The sequence below is a fragment of the Rhinatrema bivittatum genome, chromosome 9 (genome assembly GCF_901001135.1).
Source record: "Rhinatrema bivittatum chromosome 9, aRhiBiv1.1, whole genome shotgun sequence".
NCBI classification, from domain to species: Eukaryota; Metazoa; Chordata; class Amphibia; order Gymnophiona; family Rhinatrematidae; genus Rhinatrema; species Rhinatrema bivittatum.
The window spans coordinates 113,056,599-113,080,318 of record NC_042623.1 but is presented as its reverse complement, the minus strand read 5'-3'; the positions used below and the strand labels follow the sequence as shown (position 1 = coordinate 113,080,318).

At 41.9% G+C, this 23,720-nt stretch overlaps 1 protein-coding gene across 11 annotated transcripts in view; it reads left to right on the top strand.

Annotated features, from left to right (window-relative positions):
• SCAF11 (SR-related CTD associated factor 11) overlaps window positions 1-23,720 on the top strand; it is a 529,866-nt gene that overhangs the window by 171,417 nt on the left and 334,729 nt on the right. For 8 of the 11 annotated variants that reach the window (XM_029616088.1, XM_029616082.1, XM_029616081.1 and 5 more), the window contains 2 exons: window positions 280-372; window positions 14,025-14,134. In XM_029616088.1, coding sequence (XP_029471948.1) covers window positions 280-372; window positions 14,025-14,134 — 203 coding nt within the window. The remainder of the gene's footprint in view (window positions 1-279; window positions 373-14,024; window positions 14,135-23,720) is intronic. The other 3 variants (XM_029616084.1, XM_029616085.1, XM_029616092.1) reach the window with 1 other exon arrangement.

Below are 23,720 nucleotides of genomic sequence, written 5' to 3'. Positions count from 1 at the left end.
GATTAGTTTTATTTCACAGTCAACAAGAAGGGCTGAATTAGCCATGACATCTAGGTGACATTGTCCGATGGCACCAAATGGACATCTCTCTAGCTTGGCTGATCTTTTGCTTTACTGAGCATGCATGGCAGTTCCTGCATGCATGCTGCCTTTCAAGCCCCTCCACCTCTTTGTCCATGCTACCATGTGGATATGTACCTCTTATTACCAAATTCTTGTTTCTGTTTTCTGACCTTTGGGTTATTCTGTTTGTTTTTCTTTACCTTTCTGCCTGCACAGCCCCTCAACCATTCCAATGCTGAATCAGCAGAGAAGAAAATAAGAACAATATTACAAAGAAGCCACACACTGCGGCCTCTGGGACCAAATCAAGTAGAGCTCCTCTAATAAGGTTCCCCTTCCCAATGGCACAAGATTCTGGATCTGCCTTAGCCTTGATGTTGAGAAGGGTGCAGTAATGCAGTGTGCTCCAGCTCTGTGGAAACCATCTGGCACTCTGGCACCTCTACACACCAAGGCACCTTGGAGCGCTGCCTATACAGTGCACTGATCCCTGCCCACCAATGCAGATGTTATCAAGGGGTAATGCACCGATCTGGGTGCTGTCGAGGCCATTTGTCAATCCTGGCAGCATCGACACAATGCACGCCATTGAAGTGAAGCACTATTGACGCGATACCCTGCTGCTGGTGCCGATGAAGCAAAGAACATTAAAGCAAGGTAGCATCCCCAGTGTTGTCGACGCAATATGTCCATGCAGGCAAGATGCAATTGAGGCAATGGGTCATTCCTGCAATACGTGCTGTGAAAGCAAAGCGTTAATTCCAGCTCCATGAACAAGTCCCCAGGTGCTAGAGGCAGGATAACTGTGCATCACCAAGCCAGTCTCTGGCCAGGTGATATGTATTTTATTTCTTTATTACAAGATTTATAGTTGGGATTTTATCCCATGACAAGCAGGATGATAGTCCTCACTTATGGGTGACGTCACTAACGGAGCCCTATCACGGAAAACTTTCTGTCAAAGTTTCTAGAAACTTTTGACTGGCACACTGAGCCCACTGAGCATGACCAGCATGCCAGGATATTCTCAGCCACAGGGGTCTCCCTTCAGTTTTTCTGCACTGCTTTTGGCATCACGGAGCAGGAGCACTGTGTGAAATTCTGCACACAATTTCTGACTAAAAATCAGATCAAAACTTCATTTTTTTCTCTCCCACATCGGGGTCTCTCTCCTTACCACCGGCCGGTGAGTAGAATAATTCCTTTCTGACTCATTTGAGTTTTATAAATTATTTGTCAGATATCCATCGACGGCTATTGTGGTTATCATGGCCACAGGATTTAAAAAATGTCCCAAATGTAATCAGCTACACTCTTCTCCGCTTAGGATGAGAATTATAAATCTATCTCACAACAAACGTACTCTCTCCTATAAATGAAATACTTATAAACTAATTTACTTATGCAAAAAAATTATTATTAATAATTTAATCATGAAAAATTATTAGAGAAAAAGAGGTAAGTTTCATATTCTAGGTGCTCACCTCCGCGGCGTAGCGACCTTCTTGTAGTCTAATCATCAACTAACCTCCGTCCTCCTTTATGTATTTATTTAATAATTCAAAAAACAATTTTTTTTGTTGATTTTCAATGTATAAATTTTCTTAAAAATCAAATATATTCTCCACCTTACATAATCGGATCATTAAATTTGCTTGTCAAACAGTTTTTAAATACTGCTGTTTAATGTCCCATTTCCTTTGTTCTATGTTCGGGGGAAATTATTTGAATTAGTTTCAGACTGATGAAGGAAGAATAAATTTTCGAAACGCAGCTGTGTCGGGAGATAAGTTAAAACATTGTTTCATTGATGGTAGTGGCAATTTAAAGTATAAGAGTCGAGCGTCCACAAATTTAGAGATTGGCGTTTCTATTTATAGATTATTTATAGAGCATTTGCAATGAGAAGAAGTCTGAAACTAATTCAAATAATTTCCCCCGAACATAGGACAAAGGAAATGGGACATTAAACAGCAGTATTTAAAAACTGTTTGACAAGCAAATTTAACACGCTCTGCTATAAGCCTAGGTGTAAACATTAATTCAGATCTTTCTCTAAAACAACACATATCCTCACTTACAAAAAAATCGTTTTTCAAACTACGTCTGTTAAAACATCTTCGTCCTCTACTATTTTACCGAGATTACAGAACCATTCTTCAATCCTTAATCTTCTCTGGCTTAGACTATTGTAATGCTCTCTTCCTAGGATTGTCAGACTCTTCACTATACCCCCTTCAACTGATCCAAAACTCTGCAGCCCGGATACTAACCAGAACATCTTTACGTCATCATATCACCCCTATTCTACAATCATTACACTGGTTACCCATAAAGTTCAGAATAAAATACAAAATTCTCTCTATTATCCATAGTTTAATTCATAACCATAATCATACTTCTACCTGGCTTTGTTCAATACTGCGCATATACAAACCGACGCGACACTTAAGATCACTTAACCAAAATTTACTAGATATCCCTTCTCCTAAACAAGCCAGATTAGACCTCACTAGAAAAAGAGCCTTTTCAATAGCCGGTCCAACACTTTGGAACACTTTACCAAACCATCTTCGCTCGATATCCAACCCTGCACATTTCAAAAAATCTCTCAAAACATATCTTTTTCAACTTGCATTCAACACGTCTTCTAATTAAACTTAATCATCAATACCGAAATTACCCTCTTAAACATAGTTACACCCATTACAATCCCATTTATACTACACATAACTACAACATACCTGCTCATTCACACGTTTCCAACTATCATACCCTTCTCCCTTCTTCCCTTTATCTCATATAATTTTTACGCTCTATTTCTCCCACTTCCCCTTCCTCCTCCCGTTCCCCCTTCCCCCCCTTTTTCCCCTTTTCCCCCAAAACAATAAGCCCATGGTTCCAAACTTTTTATATTTTTAATAACCTTATATACTAGCATTCTGTCTAGTTATTACCAATTTTTATGTAAAGTTTAAAAATTCCATTTTATTTTGATTATTTTATTTTTGGTTTTAAATCTGTGAACCGTTTTTGATAAAATTTCTTTTTTAAAAAACGGTATATAAATACTTTTTAAATAAATAAATAAAATAAATAAAATGATCCGATTATGTAAGGTGGAGAATATATTTGATTTTTAAGAAAATTTATACATTGAAAATCAACAAAAAAAATTGTTTTTTGAATTATTAAATAAATACATAAAGGAGGACGGAGGTTAGTTGATGATTAGACTACAAGAAGGTCGCTACGCCGCGGAGGTGAGCACCTAGAATATGAAACTTACCTCTTTTTCTCTAATAATTTTTCATGATTAAATTATTAATAATAATTTTTTTGCATAAGTAAATTAGTTTATAAGTATTTCATTTATAGGAGAGAGTACGTTTGTTGTGTGCCAAATGTAATCAGACCATGTCTATTACAGATCCATACCTTGAGTGTGTATGTTGTTTGGGCCAGTCCCATGATGTTTCATCCTGTCCAGAATGTGCAGAAATGACCGCTAACGGTCGGAAAGCACGGCAAGAAAAGATGGAACATTTGTTCCACCTTCAACTGTTACCTTCCACATAGACGTCCACTCAGTTGTCTCCGGCTGGAGCTTCAAAAGGATAATCATTAAAAAAAAAAAAAAAAAAAAAAAAAGTCATCTGGAGGATTCAGGGGATCTATCACCGACCCCATCCGCAGCATCGATTGTCGGCATCGGGCATAGAAAAAAAGCCTCAGAGCACCGGTCTAAATATCGGCATCGACATCCTTCAATTCCGGAATATCTATTATCCCCGGAGAAGTCGACAGCCAAGCGGCGTCGCCTACAAGAAACACAGAGGCCTTTGACACAGAGGCGTTCACCTTCTATCAAGGTACCGGATATCGAACCTCCACAGGGCCCTGTGGTAGGACCGATGACACCCACACCGCCACCACGTATAGCTGCTCTGCCTGCATCAGCTATTACGGAGAAACTGAGCGGATTCATCCGCCAGGCGGTGCGAGAAGCGCTCCAGGAGCATCGACCATTGACGCCAATGCCCTTGCCGAAGCAGACACCATTGTTGATGCCCGTGCCGATGCTGGGGCCGTCCTCAAAAACAGGACCAGCACCGATGCCAGTACCCATGCCTGGAGCTCCAGGGCAACCGGAATTCTCGATATTCCAAATGCTAATGGATAGACTCGACGTCCTCGTTGGTGTCATCCCACCGCAACCTCTCCCTACTAAGCCTGGAGGACTAGGGGACGTTCCTGGACAAGGCCCTTTTGATGATCCTCGACCGGGACCTTCAGGTCTCTTCAGACCACTGGTTCCATCACTTCCACCGAGGCCTTCTCCTAGTTCTCCTTCCAAACAAGTGCCATACGACTCATGGGAGGAGAAAAATACTGCTTCCTCATCTGAAAGCTTCATGTCTGAGCCATCTCCTCCTGAAGGAAGGAAAAAGTCTCCACCCGAAGACTTGTCCTTCACTAATTTCAAAAAAGATATGGCGGACACAATCCCTTTCAACTTAGTGTCTGAGGAGGATACACGGCAGCAGTCTTGCAATTCTTGGATCCACCCAAAGAGATCCTGGCCATTCCTATCCATGAAATACTCTTGGAATTACAACACAGGCTTTGGGAACATCCATGTTCCGTTCCACCAATTAATAAAAGAGTGGACACTACATATCTTGTCCAACATGTTCCTGGTTACCAAAAGTTGCAGTTACCGCATCAATCTGTAGTAGTTTAGTCGGCTCAAAAGAAATCCAAAAGAGTACGACCTCATTCCTCTACTCCACCAGGAAAGGATCATCGATTCCAGGACTCTTTAGGGAGAAAGGTATTCCAAGGAGCTATGCTTAACTTAGCGTCTTACCAACTCTATATGACGCAATACCAAAGGAATCTATGGAAGCAGATCTAGGAACTCAGTGACTCCCTACCTCAACAGTACCAGGATGCAGCTCAGGCTATCATATATGAGGGACTTGAAACTGGAAAGCATGAGGTAAGGGCTGCCTACGACAGCTTCGAAACATCTTTAAGGGTGGCAGCTTCAGGAATCGGTGCATGCCGCTGGGCCTGGCTAAAAGCCTCTGACCTCAGGCCTGAGGTACAAGATAAGCTGGTGGATTTGCCCTGCGTAGGCGACAACCTGTTTGGGTCAAAGGTCCAGGACGCAGTGGCCCAACTAAAAGAACACACAGAAACATTGCGCCAACTATCGTCGGTTCCGCAAGACTCTTCCTCATCAATGTCTCGCCGTCCACCAAGGAAAGAAACCAGAAAACCTTTCTATAAGCAGAGACGGGTATTATCCACCGGCATCCAGGGGTAGATTTCGCCCACAACAAAGATCTCAGCCCAGACAGCCTAGAACCACTAGGCCTCAACCGCCATTGCAGATGGGACCGGCTGCAGGTATTTTAGGCCACCACCAGAGAGCAAAAGCCATCTCCACAATCCCAAACCGAACTTGCCAGTAGGAGGTCGAGTTTCCTCCTTCTACAATCATTGGTTACAGATAACAGACCAATGGGTACTCTCAATAATATCACGAGGTTACTAATTCAATTTCCTCTCAATTCCAAGAGACTCTCCTCCAAAACCTTTTGCGCTAAACGAAAATCACATAATTCATCTGCAAGCAGAATTATCCACCCTTCTGAGAGCCAGAGCCATAGAACTGGTGCCGCGGACTCAGCAGGGCAGAGGATTCTACTCCCGTTATTTCCTCATTCCAAAGAAAACAGGAGGCCTACGTCCCATCCTAGACCTCAGAAATCTCAACAAATTTCTAAGGAAAGAGAAAAGTTCAGGATGGTATATCTAGGCAAAATGCCTCCCCTTCTTCAAACAGGAGATTGGCTTTGTTCTCTGGATCTACAAGACACTTACGCTCACATTCCAGTATTCCCTCCTCATCGCAAGTATCTGCGTTTCCTGGTGGGTCAACAGCATTTCCAGTACAGAGTTCTACCATTCGGACTTTCCTCAGCTCCCAGAGTGTTCACGAAATGCCTGGCAGTAGTAGCAGCACACTTACACAAGGAAAGTGTACACGTTTTCCCCTATCTAGACAACTGGCTCTTCAGAAGTCAATCTCAACAAGGAGCTCTGGCTTCTCTCAGACGAACAATTACTCTGCTTCACTCGATGGGGTTTCTCATCAATTACCAAAAGTCCCATCTCATCCCGTCTCACCTACTTCAGTTCATTGAAGCAGAATTGAACACCATCCTTTCAAGAGCTTTCCTACCCGAGGATCGGGCAGAAACACTCTCCCTATTGGCAAACTCTCTACACTCGCAGAAACAAGTGACAGCTCATCAGTTTCTCACTTTACTAGGCCACATGGCCTCCATGGTTCATGTCACTCCTATGGCCAGACTAGCCATGAGAATAACCCAATGGACATTAAGGTCACAATGGATACAAGCCATTCAACCACTGTCGTCTCAAATTCAAGTAACCCACCAGCTACGTTCATCTCTCCTTTGGTGGATAAACAGAGACAACTTGTGCAAGGGCCTATCCTTCCAATAACCAGTCCCACAGATAACCTTAACTACAGATGCATCCACCTTAGGTTGGGGAGCTCACATAGGCAATATCCAAACCCAAGATACTTGGACAATACTCGAAGAAACATTTCAAATCAATTTCCTGGAACATCGAGCTATACATTATGCTCTGCATGCGTTCAAGGACTGCCTTTCACACAAGACTGTTCTGATTCAAACGGACAATACAGTCCACAAACAGGGAGGTTCAGACTCGTATCTCATTTGTCAAGAAGCAGCACAGATTTGGGACTAGGCCCTGACACATTCTATGTTTCTCTGGGCCACTTATCTAGTGGGCATCCACAACGTAGTTGCAGATTGCCTCAGTCGTCAGTTCCAACGTCATGAGTGGTCCCTGGATCCCTTCGTAGCGACCAGGATTTTTCAACATTGGGGATAACCAACAATAGACCTCTTTGCATCACACCTGAATCACAAAGTGGACAAGTTCTGCTCTCTGCACAAACAGAAACACCAGTCAGCCAAGGATGCCTTTGCTCGCCCTTGGAACTCAGGTCTTCTATACGCGTATCCTCCGATACTGCTAATAACCAAAACTCTAGTGAAGCTACAACAGGACAAGGGGTCCATGATACTAATAGCCCCACATTGGCCTTGACAAATGTGGTTTCCCATACTTCTCGACCTCTCAATCGCAGAGCCAATTCACCTGGGTGTGGCTCCCACTCTCATAACTCAAGATCAGGGCAGGTTGCGCCATCCCAACCTTCAATCCCTATCTCTGACAGCATGGATGTTGAAAGCTTGATCTTATAACCACTCAATCTTTCAACTAATGTCTCTCAAATGCTGATAGCTTCACGTAAACCTTCCATGCGAAAGGAACTATTCTTCGAAATGGAAAAGATTTACTTTTTGGTGCACACAAAAGGACATTGACCCTTTCTCCTGCCCCACACCTTCTTTGCTAGACTACTTATGTAATCTTTCAGACTGTGGTCTCCAGACCTCATTTGTATGAGTACATTTAAGTGCAATCTCGGCTTACCATAACAAGATGGAAGTTGCACCAATATCCATACAACCTCTTGTCAGTAGATTTATGAGAGGTTTAACTCACCTTAAACCACCAATACGGCCACCAATCACAGAATGGGACCTTAATCAGATGTTAACAAGGCTCATGCGTTCTCCTTTTGAACCCATGAATTCCTGTGATGTAAATTTCTCACATGGAAGACTATCTTCCTCATAACCATTACATCAGCTAGAAGGGTTAGTGAGTTACAAGCACTTGTCACGTACTCACCCTATACAAAATTCCTACATGACAGAGTGATTCTCCGTAGACATCCAAAATTCCTCCCCAAGGTAGTTACGGAATTCCACTTGAACCAATCCATAATTTTACCCACATTCTTCCCAAGGCCTCACTCTCACCAAGGTGAAAGGACTTTACCTTGGACTGTAGACGTGCGCTAGCATATTACTTAGACCGCATTGCAGTCCACAGGAAATCCACTCAACTCTGTTTCTTTTGATCCAAGCAAACCGGGTAATCCAGTGGGCAAATAAACACTCTCCAACTGGCTAGCAGATTGCATAGAATTCTGTTATGAAAAAGCAGGCCTTCCTCTCCAAGGGTGAGTAAAGGTGCATTCAGTAAGAGCAATGTCAACCTCAGTAGCACACTATCGTTCAGTGCCAATTCTTGACATATATAAAGCGGCAACATGGAGTTCCCGTCACACATTTGCAGCTCATTACTGTTTGGGCAAAGGACGACAAGATTCAGCCTATGGACAATCTGTCTTAAATAACTTGTTTCCAGTATAATCCCAACTCCTTCTACATCCAACCTGCTGTGATTTTTGGCTGCCTCATTTTTACCAACAATACTTTAATGTTGCTTCTCTACAAAATAACTCAGCCTGTAGCTTGCTAATCACCCATATGTGAGGACTACCATCCTGCTTGTCCTGGGATAAAGCAAAATTGCTTACCTTGTAATAGGTGTTATCCCAGGACAGCAGGATGTAGTCCTCACGAAACCCACCCGCCACCCCCGCGTAGTTGGGACGGATACGTTTCATTATTTTATTTTTACTAAAGCTTATTGCTACATATGAGACTGAAGGGGGAGACCCCTGTGGCTGAGAATATCATGGCATGCTGGGCATGCTCAGTGGGCTCATTGTGCCAGTCAAACGTTTCTAGAAACTTTGACAAAGTTTTCCGTGATAGGGCTCAGTTAGTGACTTCACCCATATGTGAGGACTACATCCTTCTGTCCTGGGATAACACCTATTACAAGGTAAGCAATTTTGCTGTTTTTACGCTGGATATACAAGCTAAGCACTGCTTTTGTTATACAGGACATTTCGCTCACTCTGTAATGCTCACTTTTGAACATCTAAGGTTTGGGCATACTAAATTGGGCTAAACCATTTCCAAGTTAAGAGGAATAATTTTATTTGCAAGTAAAAAATGTCTAAAAAATAATGTAAAAGTGGACCTAAGAGCTATTCAGCTTTTAAATGTGATTTTAACTGGCGCTGTGTCGGTCCTATAAATTTAATAAGTCAGTCCTTACAATGATGCTCAATAATTTCTTGAATTAAATGACCAGAATACCAATTTTTTTCTTTTTATATGATCAATTAGCGGTTTCTGGAATAAGTTTGTTATAGGGCAGTTTTTGAAGATTTATGGTCCATCTTACCAGAAATTGTTCATGGCATTTGTAAGATGGCCTTCTTTCTGTCTCACCTTTCTTTCCAGACTCTGTGTTCTAGGATAAGGACCTGGGATTAAGAGGGTGATACCTTCTGTTTAGTAACGACCATTGGTCACAGTAGCCTGGGGACCAGGTGTTAGGGATAGCAGAGAATCCTTTACTGCCTTAATGACCAGTTCACTTAAACCCTTCCTGTGAAAGCTGGCAGTTACACCTGCAAGGGGATTCCCATCCTCTCCCACAACACCGCAAGACATCTGTAACTCGAGCCATGGGCAGTTAGCCTACCCAAGGCAGAACTTTTTCCTTCAGCAAAGGTGCCTAACCCAACCTTCAGTGGAATGTGGAGCAGGGCAGACTTAAGTCTTTAGCCCGCCAATTTCTTAAAAAAAACAAACAAACAAACAAAAAAGTATGCATTGAGGTAGTTTTTTTTTCCGAGAATAGTCTACTGAAATTGGATGTGAAACACTCACATGGCAGTCTTTCGTTTATGCATTTGGGTTACTACGCCACTGCTAGGTCAAAATGTTCATTCGAGTCCAAAGATGGGGGCTGCAAAGTTTTTGCCTAGCTCTCTTGGACACAAAGTATGAGAGCTACTTTTCAGTTTTTTCTGCGAATTAGTGGACTGTAGAAAGATATTTGCATCAAGATAACCGATGTTTCTTATCGCAGTCAGGGAAAAGATGCCAGATTAAAGAGCAGCATGCGGAAATTTAGTTCTTCCTGAAAGTACCAACTGAACGTTTTAACTCTAGAAGTCAATACTACTTTTAATAAGTAGGCCCCCCTTTAGGGTTTTTTTCCCTGGTATTATGCTACACCAGTATACCACAGGAGCAGGTTCTAGCCAAATCCAGGCCCCATTTTTTTATAAGGCCATCCCTTTGTAATGTGCTCTTTTCTATGGAGGAGGGAGAATCCATCTGTCCCTGAACAGGTGGAGGAAGATCACCAAAAACGCAAGATCCTCAGAATTGAGGAATATGGGCACTGTTTTTCCCTTGGACTGCAGCTTCTATTTAACGTTCAGTGTTCAATCTGCATCTGCCTCCACCACACCTCGAGATGGAGTAGCTTCCCTTTCAGCGGACGATAGAACTGATTTCAGCTGTGGAATATGTCCAGGAATTCCACTCCTGTTTTCTCATTATTCCCAAGAAATCAGGGAATTGAGACCCAACTTAGATTTATGAAGACTAAAGAACTTACTGTGGGAGAAGTTCAAGATGAGCGCCCTCCACACCATCCTCCCCTTCATTCAGCCAGGAGACTGGATATCTGCTCTGGACTTGAAGGATGTGTACACTTATGTTCTTTACCTCTCTTCACATTAGACAGTCACTTCATGAAATGTTTGGCAGTGGGGGTAGTGTACCTCCATTGCCTAGGGATCTGTTTCCCATTACCTGGATGCTCAACTTGTCATAGGCTCTTCCCAGTATCTAGTGTTTGACACCCTAGACAGAACAATTCACCTCATTCATTCCCTGGAAGTCATAATTGTCCCAAGTCAAATCTGGTCCCTGCTAGGAGGATCAAATTCATCTGATCTTGGATAGTATTTCTGAACAAAATGGTATTTCTTCTGCTCAGGAGGGTCCTTTGTCTATGAGCATGGGCTCTGGATTTCTCATGATACCTTCAGGCTCCGGCCTAGGCAATACGACCGGTCCTTGGCAATACGACCATGAAAATTCATGTAGTTCTTTCATATATCTCAATATGAGATCTCTTTAATGGAGCCCTCATTTACGATGGGTTCAGTTAACTTGATAATCAGTGTATTCAAAATATCTCTTGGTGGTTAAACTCCAAATTTCTAGGCAGGAATTCCCCTATATGGCTGTTGCCCTACCAAATGACTTTGGTTATCGGCACACCAACTATGGTGTGGAACGCTTACTCCAGTTGTACCTCAACTCAGAGCATGGATTAACATCTGAACTTTTTCTTCAAATCTTTTAGAGTAGAGAGTCATTTGGCTTGCCCCAAGAGCTGTTTCTCGTCTTCTCCAAAGGATGAGAATTCTGACGCTAGCAGACATATCTGCTGGCGATCCACATAATCAATCATAGAAACACGGGATCCTGGCCTCTCTGCAGGCCCCTAGGTATCTGAGCATGGGAAACCGTTTATATAGCCTTGCTGCAAGCAGCTTACCTTCTAGGGGTTCATACACATTAGTAATTTGCCTCAGTCGAATCTTCCTCCCTCATGAATAGACCCAGGATTAATCATAAGAACATAATTTCCATATTGGGTCAGACCAAGGGTCCATCAAGCCAAATTTCCTGTTTCCAACAGTGGCCCAATCCAAGTCACATGTACCTGGCAAGTAGCCAAATATTAAATAAATCTCTAGCTACTATTGCTTAACAATTAATAGCAGTTTATGGATGTTTTTTCCTCTAGGAACTTATCCAAATCTTTTTTAAATTCAGTTACGCAGACTGCTGTAACCACATCCTCTGGTGCTGAGTGAAAAATAATTTTCTTTGATTTGTTTTAAATGAGCTACTTGCTAACTTCATGGAGTGTCCTCTAGTCCTTTTATCTGAGAGAGTAAGTAACCGATTTACATTAACTTTTTCAAGTGGTTTCATGATTTTGTAGACCTCTATATCATATTCCACCTCAGTTGTTTCTTCTCCAAACTGAACAGCCATAGCTTCTGTAGCCTTACCTTATAGGGCAGCCACACTCTCACATACTCAATTGTATGTACCAAAGGTAGGCGCTAATTTCTGCCGGCACCAGGAAAGGGCACAGAAAAGCAGTAAAAACTGCTTTTCTGTGCACCCTCTGACTTAATATCATGGCGATATTAAGTCGGAGGTCCCGAAGAATAAAAAAAAGTGTGTAAAAAAAAAAATAAATTTGAAGTCGGCCGACGGCTGTCGGGTCGAAAACCGGATGCTCAACTTTGCCGGCGTCTGGTTTCCGAGCCCGTGGCTGTCAGCACACTTGAGAACCGACACCGGCAAAATTGAGCGTCGGCTGTCAAACCCGCTGACAGCCGCTGCTCCGGGCCAAAAGGAGGTGCTAGGGACGCGCTAGTGTCCCTAGCGCCTCCTTTTGCCCGTTTCTACCACCGGGCCTCATTTAAATACTGTATCGCGTGCACCGGCGAGTGGCCGGTGCGCGCGCTGGGAGAGCGGGCGTTCGTTTGCTCTCCCGCGGACTTTACTGAATCGGCCCGATAGAAGGTGGTGTTTCTTGTGGCCATCACTTTGGCTAAACAGGTCGGCAAACTTAAGACTATAGTCTTACTCTCACTGTACCTTGGGTTCTTCCGTCTGAAATGGCTACCTAAAGTGGTTTCCACTTTTCACTTGGATTAAGCAAATGTTTTTATCCATGTTCTTTTCATGTGCATAAGGGAAGAAGGCCCTTTACATACTAAGTGGCAAACTGGCCCTTGCTTATTCCTTAAAGGCAAGACTTTCATTTTGTCAGTCTTTTAAGCTGTATCGTATGATCCCATTGATTGGGAGTAGTAATTGCCAGACATATTTCCAACTGGCTAGCGGACTGTGTGGTGCACAGTTATGTGCTTCCTAGCCTGTTACAGATCATAGATTCTATGAAGGCTCATCAAGTCTGAGCCATGGCTACTTCAGTTGCTTGTCTAATTGTCTTCACCAAAGACATCAGCACAGTTGTACCTTGGTTATCTATTGACATCTTCACATTCCACTACTGCTTGGACAATCTTAAATTTAGGAAAGCAGTTTTGCACAGCCTGTTAATTTAGTCCACTCTCCATGGGGAAGCCAGGTTGCTAATCAGTAAATGCTTCACTGCAACCATCAGTTTGGGACGCCTCACATGTCATGGCTAATTCAGTCCTGCTTGTCGATGGAGAAAGAAGTTTGCTTATGCTTACCGTAGACTGTGTTCTCTGTAGATAGGATGAATTATTCATGCTTAATCCTTTCCACCTCTCTGGACAGTCTAGCTAAAGTTAAGCTGTTCAAATGAACTGAGGGGCTTGTGAGGCAGCGTGCATGTGGAAACTCCCATACATACTCAGTAACAAAAGCTCTACTGAGCTAGAGAGAGAGGTCCATTTGCTGCCCTTGGATGTCGTCCCCCATGTAATGGGTAATTCAGTCCTGCTGTCTACGGAGAACATCATTTTATGGTAAGCAAATTTGTTTTCTTAAATTTCCTTTTTATTTGATGATCTGTTTTTCACCAAGAGGTTTAAAGCAGAAAACAATATACCGGTATATAAAAAAAAAAGTAAGCAAAAATAACAGTACAACAATCATAATTAAAAGTAGTCCCTTAATATATCTTGTCCATACAGTATTTCATCCCAACCAAGGGGTTTAGCTAACAATCATTTCCAATTCATTGTCCAATATATCACTTACAAGAGTTAATTGCAAGTGGCAAAAGCATCAGGAAAGGAGATTTAAATATCCATGTATTAGTGTGATCATATAGGAAAATATTTGTTCAAGATATACTTCTGAGGGATTAAACAATTAAACATTTGATTAAATAATTTCTTTGGGAACATGAAGGAAATAATAAAGTTAGGCCTCGTGGTACTAGGTGCATGTAAAACTTGTTTTACTTTTTTGGTGCTTTGTATATTTTGAATGAAATTGCAGCAGATCTGTACATTTTAAGTTTCATGTAACTTTTTATGCTAAAAATTCTAAATGATTCAATTTTTCCCCTTTTAGATTCAAGTAAAGAGACAAGAAAGGGAAACAAAAGGAAAAGAAAACTGCAACTGCAATAAATCTATAAAAAAGGCTTCATGCTTCCATGCAGAAAATAAATGCTGTGCCAGGTTAGTTATGAGTATATTTCAAAATGTGATAAATTGTATAGTTTTGCTTCTTTTTTCCCCTTTTATAATTAAAATTTAGGATTTTACATGTGTGATATTTAATCTACCATTTTCTTAAATCATAGAAATGTTTGGTAATACAGGCATAATTGATTGAACTGGAAGCATTTATAGGTTGTAAAATGTAAAGCAAAAGATGAAGCATTTCTGCCAGCATAAAAGAAACAATAGGGTCGATTTACTCAATTTGAGACTGGAAAGGTGGTCATGGCGAAGAGCCATTCAAGAAAGCCAATGAATAAAAAAGTTTATATTCAGTTCGGAACAGAAACTGGGTGAGGCCAAACAATGGTGAATTAGGTACTAATGAACAGCTTGGGGCCCACCCAGCTCTGAATTATGGAATAGATAAATTGCCTCATTATGCTATGTGTAATCCCTTTTTGTTCATGCAGAGTTGCTCAGGTGATAGAAAGCATCCAGGCAACTGCACTAAGTGTGCAGCCCTTACTACCAGTATAAACTAAGTGCAAGAAGCCAAAAACACTTGCTCACAGGTCACTGTTCACACTGTCTCATTTGTTTACTCTTTCAAACACTTATTCATCTCATTCCACAGAATTTAGTGAAGAAAACCTCAGCACTTGCATATACATTTTAAAAAATTAGTCAGAAATCATTTAAATCGGCACTTAAAACTTTCCTTTTCCAACAAGCTTACTTTTCCAACAAGCTTACTTTTCCAACAAGCTTACTTTTCTATTTAGTATAATTTAATACAGGAATTTAGCTGAGTCACACTAGTATATACTGTTTTTTGAAGATTTTTACTGTGGTCTGTCTTTGAAATGTACATCACTTAGTTCTTTGTGTATAGGCAATTTATAAAACTTAATAAACATAAACATAAGCCACCAATGCCTTAGCAAACTGCAGTATATGAAGAACTGTTGACATTCCAAGGTAAGCATATGTCTACATGTAAAAACAAGCAAAACACTTTTCTCACGTTAACATTTTTTATTCTCCATACTTCACTTATAGCTGATGTCCATGAAAGGACAGAATTCTCAAGACTTGAGCCACATAGTGTGAGGATCTGTGTTCAGTGCTTCCTTCCCATCAGCAGGTGCCCTTAGTGGGCTATGTTCCCTGCTGCTCAGTCCTCCAAACCCAGTGTCTTGGAGGGCCTGCTGGAAGCCATGTTCCTGAATTGGCACAGCTTAAAAGCCTGCCTTTCTGTGAGTACTGTGGCTCAACTTGGAGTGAACTCTGATCTTGTCATGTCCTTTTTTTTTTTTTTCTTTTCTTTTCTTTTACTCCTTGTTTTTGTTTGAGCCTTGCTCTAGCCTTGTATGTTTTGGTCCAAGTATGTGGCCTTCTTGTATTTAGTCTGGTCGTGTTCTTGTTTGATATTTGCTTTGTTTTGTCAGTTTTCCTGCCTGTCCTGTATCTTTTGGTGTACTCTCTCTCTCTCTGTTCAGGGGTTATAATCTCCGGCAGTTTGCACTGTGACACAGTCGAGGAGATGTTTTCCTCCACCTCCTTGGCCCCGTTAATAGCAGGGATCTCATGCTCACTCTTGGCAGCTGAGGTCCTCAAAGCCATAACCAGCACCCTAGCCAAAACCTGGGACGAGGTTTTGACTGGATCATAGAGAACACAGCTAACATCCTAGTACCTGTGTCAGTGGAGCTTCTGTCCAAGGCAGGCTAAAGTTTTACGTAAACCATTGGCCTAAAATAACTTCAAATACTTTGGTCCTCTGCATAATATGAAAAAATAAAACATCCTTCCAAAGTGCCCACCAAAACACCCTTGATGGTGCATTAGCATCAGAAACTGCTATAAGTGGAGCAGTCCTCTCTCTTGGAGGCCAATGCGGTTGAGCTTGTTCCCCCAGTAGAAAGAAGGTGTGAGGATTTTATTCTAAGTATTTCTTAATCCCCAAAAAAATCAGGGGGACTCTGGCCTATCCAGCATTGAACACCTTTCTAAAAATGGAAAGAGTGAAGGTTTTTTCCCCCGGCACCTTGATTCGCTATCTCAAATAAAAGGGGCTGGCTGTGCTCTCAGGGACATAGTAGCCAGGTCCCAACTTCAGACTGGCAGCCCTGGTGCTGCCTTGGAGGAAGAAGGTCTCATGATTGGAGAGTTCAACCTGGTACAGCAGGAAAGGATCCTGTACCAAGGATCTGCTCTCCAGGTGATGCATTGTCCTTTCGCACCGAGGATATCTCCCCAAGGCCTACAGCCTAGGAGGGAAGGGTTAGGTCGGCCGTCATAGTTGGTGATTCGATTATTAGGAATGTAGACAGCTGGGAGGCTGGTGGGCATGAGGATCACATGGTAACATGCCTACCTGGTGTGAAAGGTAGCGGACCTTGCGCGTCACCTAGATAGTATTTTAGACAGTGCTGGAGAGGAGCCGGCTGTCGTGGTACATGTGGGCACCAGCAACATAGGAAAATGTGAGGGAGGTTCTGGAAGCCAAATTTAGGCTTTTAGGTAGAAAGCTTAAATCCAGAACCTCCAGGGTAGCATTCTCTGAAATGCTCCCTGTTCCATGCACAGGTCCCCAGAGGCAGACAGAGCTCCGGAGTCTCAGTGCATGGATGAGACGATGGTGCAAGGAAGAGGGATTCAGTTTTGTTAGGAACTGGGGAACCTTTTGGGGAAGGGGGAGTCTCTTCCGAAGGGATGGGCTCCACCTTAACCAGGGTGGAACCAGACTGCTGGCGCTAACCTTTAAAAAGGAGATAGAGCAGCTTTTAAACTAGAACAAAGGGGAAAGCTGACAGTCACTCAGCAGCGCATGGTTCTGAGAGAGGTATCTTCAAACGATACTAATGATGCATTAGAATTAGGGCATCCCGACAGTGAGGTTCCAATAATAAGAAAAGTAGTCCAAGTGCCTGTAACCAAAAACTCACCTGAGCTAAAAAAATTCTAACTTATCCCTATCAATTAAAAAGCAGAATGAAAATATAAACAAAAAACACACTTTGAAATGTTGGTATGCTAATGCCAGAAGTCTAAGAAGTAAGATGGGAGAATTAGAATGTAATGATGACATTGACTTAATTGGCATCTCAGAGACATGGTGGAAGGAGGACAACCAATGGAACAGTGCTATACCGGGGTACAAATTATATCGCAATGGCAGAAAGGAGAACCCGGGAGGCGGTGTGGCACTTTTTGTCCGGGATGGCAAACAGTCCCAACAGGATAAACATCCTGCATGAGACTAAATGCACAATTGAATCTTTATGGGTAGAAATCCCTTGTGTGTTGGGGAAGACTATAGTGATAGGAGTATATTTCCGTGCACCTGGTCAAGATGGTGAGATTGACAGTGAAATGCTAAGACAAATTGGGGAAGCTAACCAAATTGGTAGTGCGGTAATAATGGGAGACGTCAATTATCCCAATATTGACTGGGTAAATGTATCATCGGGACATGCTAGAGAGATACAGGTCCTGGATGGAATAAATGCTAGCTTTATATGGAGCAATTGGTTCAGGAACAGACGAGAGAGGGAGCAATTTTAGATCTAATTCTCAGTGGAGCACAGGATTTGGTGAGAGAGGTAATGGTGGTGGGGCCACTTGGCAGTAGTGATCATAATATGATCAAATTTGAATTAATGACTGGAAGGGGGACAGAAAGCAAATCCATGGCTCTCGTGCTAAACTTTCAAAAGGGAAACTTTGATAGAGTGAGCAAAATAGTTAGAAAAAAACTGAAAGGAGCAGCTACAAAAGTAAAATATGTACAAGAGGGTGTGGTCATTGTTTAAATAAAAAAAAAAATCCTAGAAGCACAGTCCAGATGTATTCCATACATTAAGAAAGTTGGAAAGAAGGCAAAACGATTACCAGCATGGTTAAAAGGGGAGGTGAAAGAAGCTATTTTAGCCAAAAGATCTTCATTCAAAAATTGGAAGAAGGATCCTACAGAAGAAAATAGGATAATGCATAAACATTAGCAAGTTAAATGTAAGACATTGATAAGACAGGCTAAGAGAGAATTTGAAAAGTAGTTGGCCGTAGAGGCAAAAAGTCACAGTAAAAACTTTTTAAAATATATCCGAAGCAGAAAGCCTGTGAGGGAGCCAGTTGGACCGTTAGTTGATCGAGGGGTTAAAGGAGCACTTAGAGAAGATAAGGCCATCGCGGAAAGATTAAATTATTTCTTTGCTTTGGTGTTTACTGAAGAGGATGTTGGGGAGGTACCCTTACTGGAGAAGGTTTTCATGGGTAATGATTCAGATGGACTGAACCAAATCACGGTGAACCTAGAAGATGTGGTAGACCTGATTGACAAACTGAAGAGTAGTAAATCAACTGGACCAGATGGTATACACCCCAGAGTTCTGAAGGAACTAAAAAATGAAATTTAGACCTATTAGTAAAAATTTGTAACCTATCATTAAAATCATCCATTATACCTGAAGACTGGAGGATAGCTAATGTAACCCCAATATTTAAAAAGGGCTCCGGGGGCGTTCCGGGAAACTACAGACCGGTTAGCCTGACTTCAGTGCCAGGAAAAATAGTGGAAAGCGTTCTAAACATTAAATCACAGAACATATAGAAAGACATGGTTTAATGGAACAAAGTCAGCATGGCTTTACCCAAGGCAAGTCTTGCCTCACAAATCTGCTTCACTTTTTTGAAGGAGTTAATAAACATGTGGATAAAGGTGAACCGGTAGAAGTAGTATACTTGGATTTTCAGAAGGCGTTTGACAAAGTTCTTCATGAGAGGCTTCTAGGAAAAGTAAAAAGTCATGGAATAGGTAGCGATGTTCTTTCGTGGATTACAAACTGGCTAAAATCAGGAAACAGAGTAAGATTAAATGGACAATTTTCTGAGTGGAAGGGAGTGGGCAGTGGAGTGCCTCAGGGATCTGTATTGGGACCCTTGCTTTTCAATATATTTATAAATGATCTGGAAAGGAATATGACGATTGAGGTAATCAAATTTGCAGATTCAAAATTGTTCAGAGTAGTTAAATCACAAGCAAATTGTGATAAATTGCAGGAAGACCTTGTGAAACTGGAAAATTGGGCATCAAAATGACAGATGAAATTTAATGTGGATAAGTGCAAGGTGATGCATATAGGGAAAAATAACCCATGCCATAGTTACACAATGTTAGGTTCCATATTATGTGCTACTACCCAAGAAAGAGATCTAGGTGTCATAGTGGATAACACATTGAAATCGTCGGTTCAGGTTGCTGCGGCAGTCAAAAAAGCAAACAACGTTGGGAATTATTAGAAAGGGAATGGTGAGTAAAACGGAAAATGTCATAATGCCTCAATCGCTGCATGGTGAGACCGCACCTTGAATACTGTGTACAATTCTGGTCACCGCATCTCAAAAAAGATATAATTGCGATGGAGCAGGTACAGAGAAGGACTACCAAAATAAGGGGAATGGAACAGCTCCCCTATGAGAAAAGACTAAAGAGGTTAGGACTTTTCAGCTTGGAGAAGACGGCTGAGGGGGGATATGAGAGGTTTTTAAAATCATGAGGTCTATAACGGGTAGATGTGAATCGGTTATTTACGCTTTCAGATAATAGACTAGGGAGCACTCCATGAAGTTAGCATGTGGTACATTTAAAACTAATCGGAGAAAGTTCTTTTTCACTCAATGCACAATTAAACTCTGGAAATTGTTGCCAGAGGATGTGGTTAGTGCAGTTAGTATAGCTGTGTTTAAAAAAGGATTGGATAAGTTCTTGGAGGAGAAACCCATTACCTGCTATTAAGCTGACTTAGAAATTAGCCACTGCTATTACTAGGAACGGTAACATAGAATAGACTTAGTTTTTGGGTACTTGCGAGGTTCTTATGGCCTGGATTGGCCACTGTTGGAAACAGGATGCTGGGCTTGATGGACCCTTGGTCTGACCCAGTATGGCATATTCTTATGTTCTTAAGGATGCGTATACCCATATAGAGGTATTTCCAAGAAGAGATTATATTTGTAATAGGGGAACACCACCTCTAGAGCCACATACTACCCTTTAGCATGGCATCATCACCACATTTCACAGTGTGTGGCTGTAGTGGTGACATATCTATAAGATTTGGGGGTGCATGTGTTATACCTGGATGATTGGCTGGTCAAGAGCACATCTCAAGATGGTGCCACAGAATCCATGAGTGAAACTACCCAGATTCTGGAGTTATTAGAGTTCGTCCTCAACTGCACCAAGTCCTGCATGAGCCTGTTATTTCAAATGAAGGTTATAGGAGCACTGCTAGAAATGACTCTAGCAAGAGCCTTCCTCCCACAGGAGAGGATTATAATATTAAATCTTCAATGGAGAGAATGAGAGAGTCCACAAGTGTCAGCATGGGACATTTTAAGGATATTGAGCCTCATGGTATCATCTTCACATGAGAAAAGCCCAGTGGACCATAAGATTGCAGTGGGATCAGGCTACTCAAGGTCTTTTGGGACAGCATCTGAATCACGTAGTCTCTGAAAGACGCATTGCACTGGTGACTGATCCATTACAATCTGGGCAGGGGTAACTCTTCCAAATTCTTCCAGTTCAAATTGTCTTAACCTGGGAAGAGCAGCCCATGTAGAAAGTTTCTGCACCCAGGGCAAATGGTTGGTTCAGGAAAAGCTTCATTAAATAAACTTTGTAGAAATTCAGGCAGTTTGGTACATTCCAGAATACTTTCAGAGATCGGTTGGCCAAAAAAATTATCCTTGTCCAGTCAAGTGGCAATGTTCTGCATCAAAAGGCAGGGAGAAACGGGATCATACCTCTTGTCAGGAGACTGTCCAGCTGTGGAATTGGGCCATCTTTCAGGAAATGGTCCTCAGAGTCATATATCTGACTGACAGGTGAGGAGAATGTCCTAGCAGACAGGCTTTCAGGTCCTGGAGCCCCACGATTGGTCCCTGGGTAAGAGGGGATAGCAAACCAGATATTCTGTGAGTGGGGCATAACCATGATAGATCTGTTTGCATCCTTCTGAAAACAAAGATCCTGCTCTTCCGCTCCAGAAAGTGGATTGTAGGCAAACTAGCCTCAGATGCCTTTTCCCTAAATTGAGGCTGGGGTCTTCTGTACATGCATGCTCCAGTTCTTTTGACAAAGATCTTGTATCTCAGAAGAGTCTGGGGAACTCTGTTCCCTTTTGGCCAAGAAGACAGATTTGGTTTCCACTCTTGCAGAAGATGGCCATCAGAAATCCAGTCAAGCTGGGGAATTCCCCAACAGTCAAGGTCAGAGGCTGTTGTATTATCCCAAATTCTGGTTTCTGGCCCTCACAACCTAGATGTTGAGAGTGTAGGTCTGCAACCTCTGAATCTTTCTAAGGACATGTTTCATGTTCTGGCTTCAAGGAAGGACTCCATGAGGATGTCCTATTTGTTGAAATGAAAAAGATTGGTCCTACATCCTTTCTCTTGTTTGATATAGAAACTGCTTGATTACCTGCTATATCTTTGAGTCAGGTCTTAATATCAACTCAGGTAGGGTTCACCTTAGTGTTTTTGGTGCTTACCACCATGCACAGCCTTTAGTTGTCCATTTCATGTGGGCCTTGCTTCACTCGAAACCACCTACTGTGTGATGGACTTCAATCATTATTGATGAAAGTTCCTTTTGCGCATTACTTTTCTGAGCTGAAATATCTGACCTGGAAGTTCATATTTTTGGTGGCAGTCACTTCGGTCCATAGCGTCAGTGAACTCTAGGTCCTAGTGACTTATCCACCTTATACCAAGCTTATTTCACAAAAGTATGGTTCTGCACATTCATCCTAAGGTAGTGTCAGACTTGTCATTCCAGCTTTCTTTCCCAGGCCATATGTCCAGAAATGTAAACAAGCACTACACGCTTTGGACTTCAAGAGAGCTTTGGTCTTCAGTTTGGAGCAGACTGAAGCCCTTAGAAAGTCCACCCAGCTTTTTGTTTCTTTTGACACCAACAAACCTGGAATTGCTGTTGCCAAATGTAATCTCTCTAATTGGCTAGCAGATTGCATCTCCTGTTATACCCAGGCAATCTTGAATCTGATGGGCCACGTCAAGGCTCACTGTGTCAGAGCCGTGGTATTCTCAGTAATCCCTTTATGATTCACCTCCATGGAGGTGTTCTGCAGGGCTGCAATGTGTTCTTTCCACATATTCACTGCACTGTTGCTTGAAGAGGGACTCCAAGCATGACAGTAAGTTTGGCCAGTTTGAACTGAGGAGTCTTTTTGAAGTGTAAAACCCAACCCCATTCCCCCCCCCCCCCCCCCCCCCCCAAGTACCTATTATTTTGGCTTTAGGATGCCCCTTTAAAGAAGACAGGAAATATAAAAAAATGGCTTGTTGCCACCAAAAACAGGTTTTACCCTTTGACACTGGGATTTTTCTTTTTCGTTCGGGGCAGTCTATAGCTAGACATTCTCCATATGTAAGGACTGCCACCCTTGTCCTCAGAGAAAGCAGAGTTGCTTACATCTAACAGGTGTTCTCTGAGGACAGCAGAATGTCGAAAAGGTGTCTGCCTGTTCTTGGTTAGTTTCTTCAAGTGTAAACTAAATTATAGACTGAATAAATTGTAGACTGAATGGAGCCCCCTATGGATGTGTGGCAGTATAATATACTGTGCATGCACAGTGAGGCTTGCTTAAAAGTTTTTGAAAACTTTGAAATCAACTTTGTGGCCTCATCTGATGAGATCACAGATGTTTGAAGAGAACACTTGTTACAGGTAAGCAACTCTGCTTTAGTTATACATTGTATTTTTTAATAACAATCTTTAATATTATATATGTTTATAATTAGTTTGTTTTTGTTCATCACCAAGCCATTTCTGAATGGGCAGATAAAAATTGAATAAATTGTAGATTCAGACTTGTAATACACCTTGAGCTCTTTTATTGGGAATGTGTGTAATAAATAAATGAGTATGCTGTGTAATTGAATGCTGAGATGCATGCTTGCTAAATAGGGATTGTCAAAGCTGCTTTTCCAAAGACAAGTGTCATGATATACTGTAATGACAAAATGGCTTTGAAACTGAACTTTTCCAACTGTTTCCAGGAACTTTTCCAATTGTATTTCAGTGGAATGAAAGAGAAGAAAAGAGGCCCTTATGATTTCTCTGTCAGAGCTGACACAGACCCATCTCTTAAAAACTGAATAAATCTTTACTGAGCATGTGTGTGGACACATGCAGCCACATGAGCCCATGTAGCAACCAAAACCAAAGAAGGCTAAGTAAATTATTAATGTTGAGAAGATTAAAACCTTTACTATACCTGAATGATTTTAGAACTGCACTTCAATCTCTTATTTTTACGGTCACTGATTATTGTAAAGCACTGCTTCTTCGCCTTCCCCCAATCCACCTTACGACCCCTACGAATACTACAAAATTCTGCAGCTAGGATATTAACCGGTTCACGTAAACATGATCATATTACTCCAATACTAAAAGATTTACATTGGTTACCTATTGAAAAATGGATCCACTATAAAACATTATGTATTCTACATAAAGCGATCCACGGAGATCAGGTGGAATGGCTAAATGCATCCATGTGGCTTCATACAC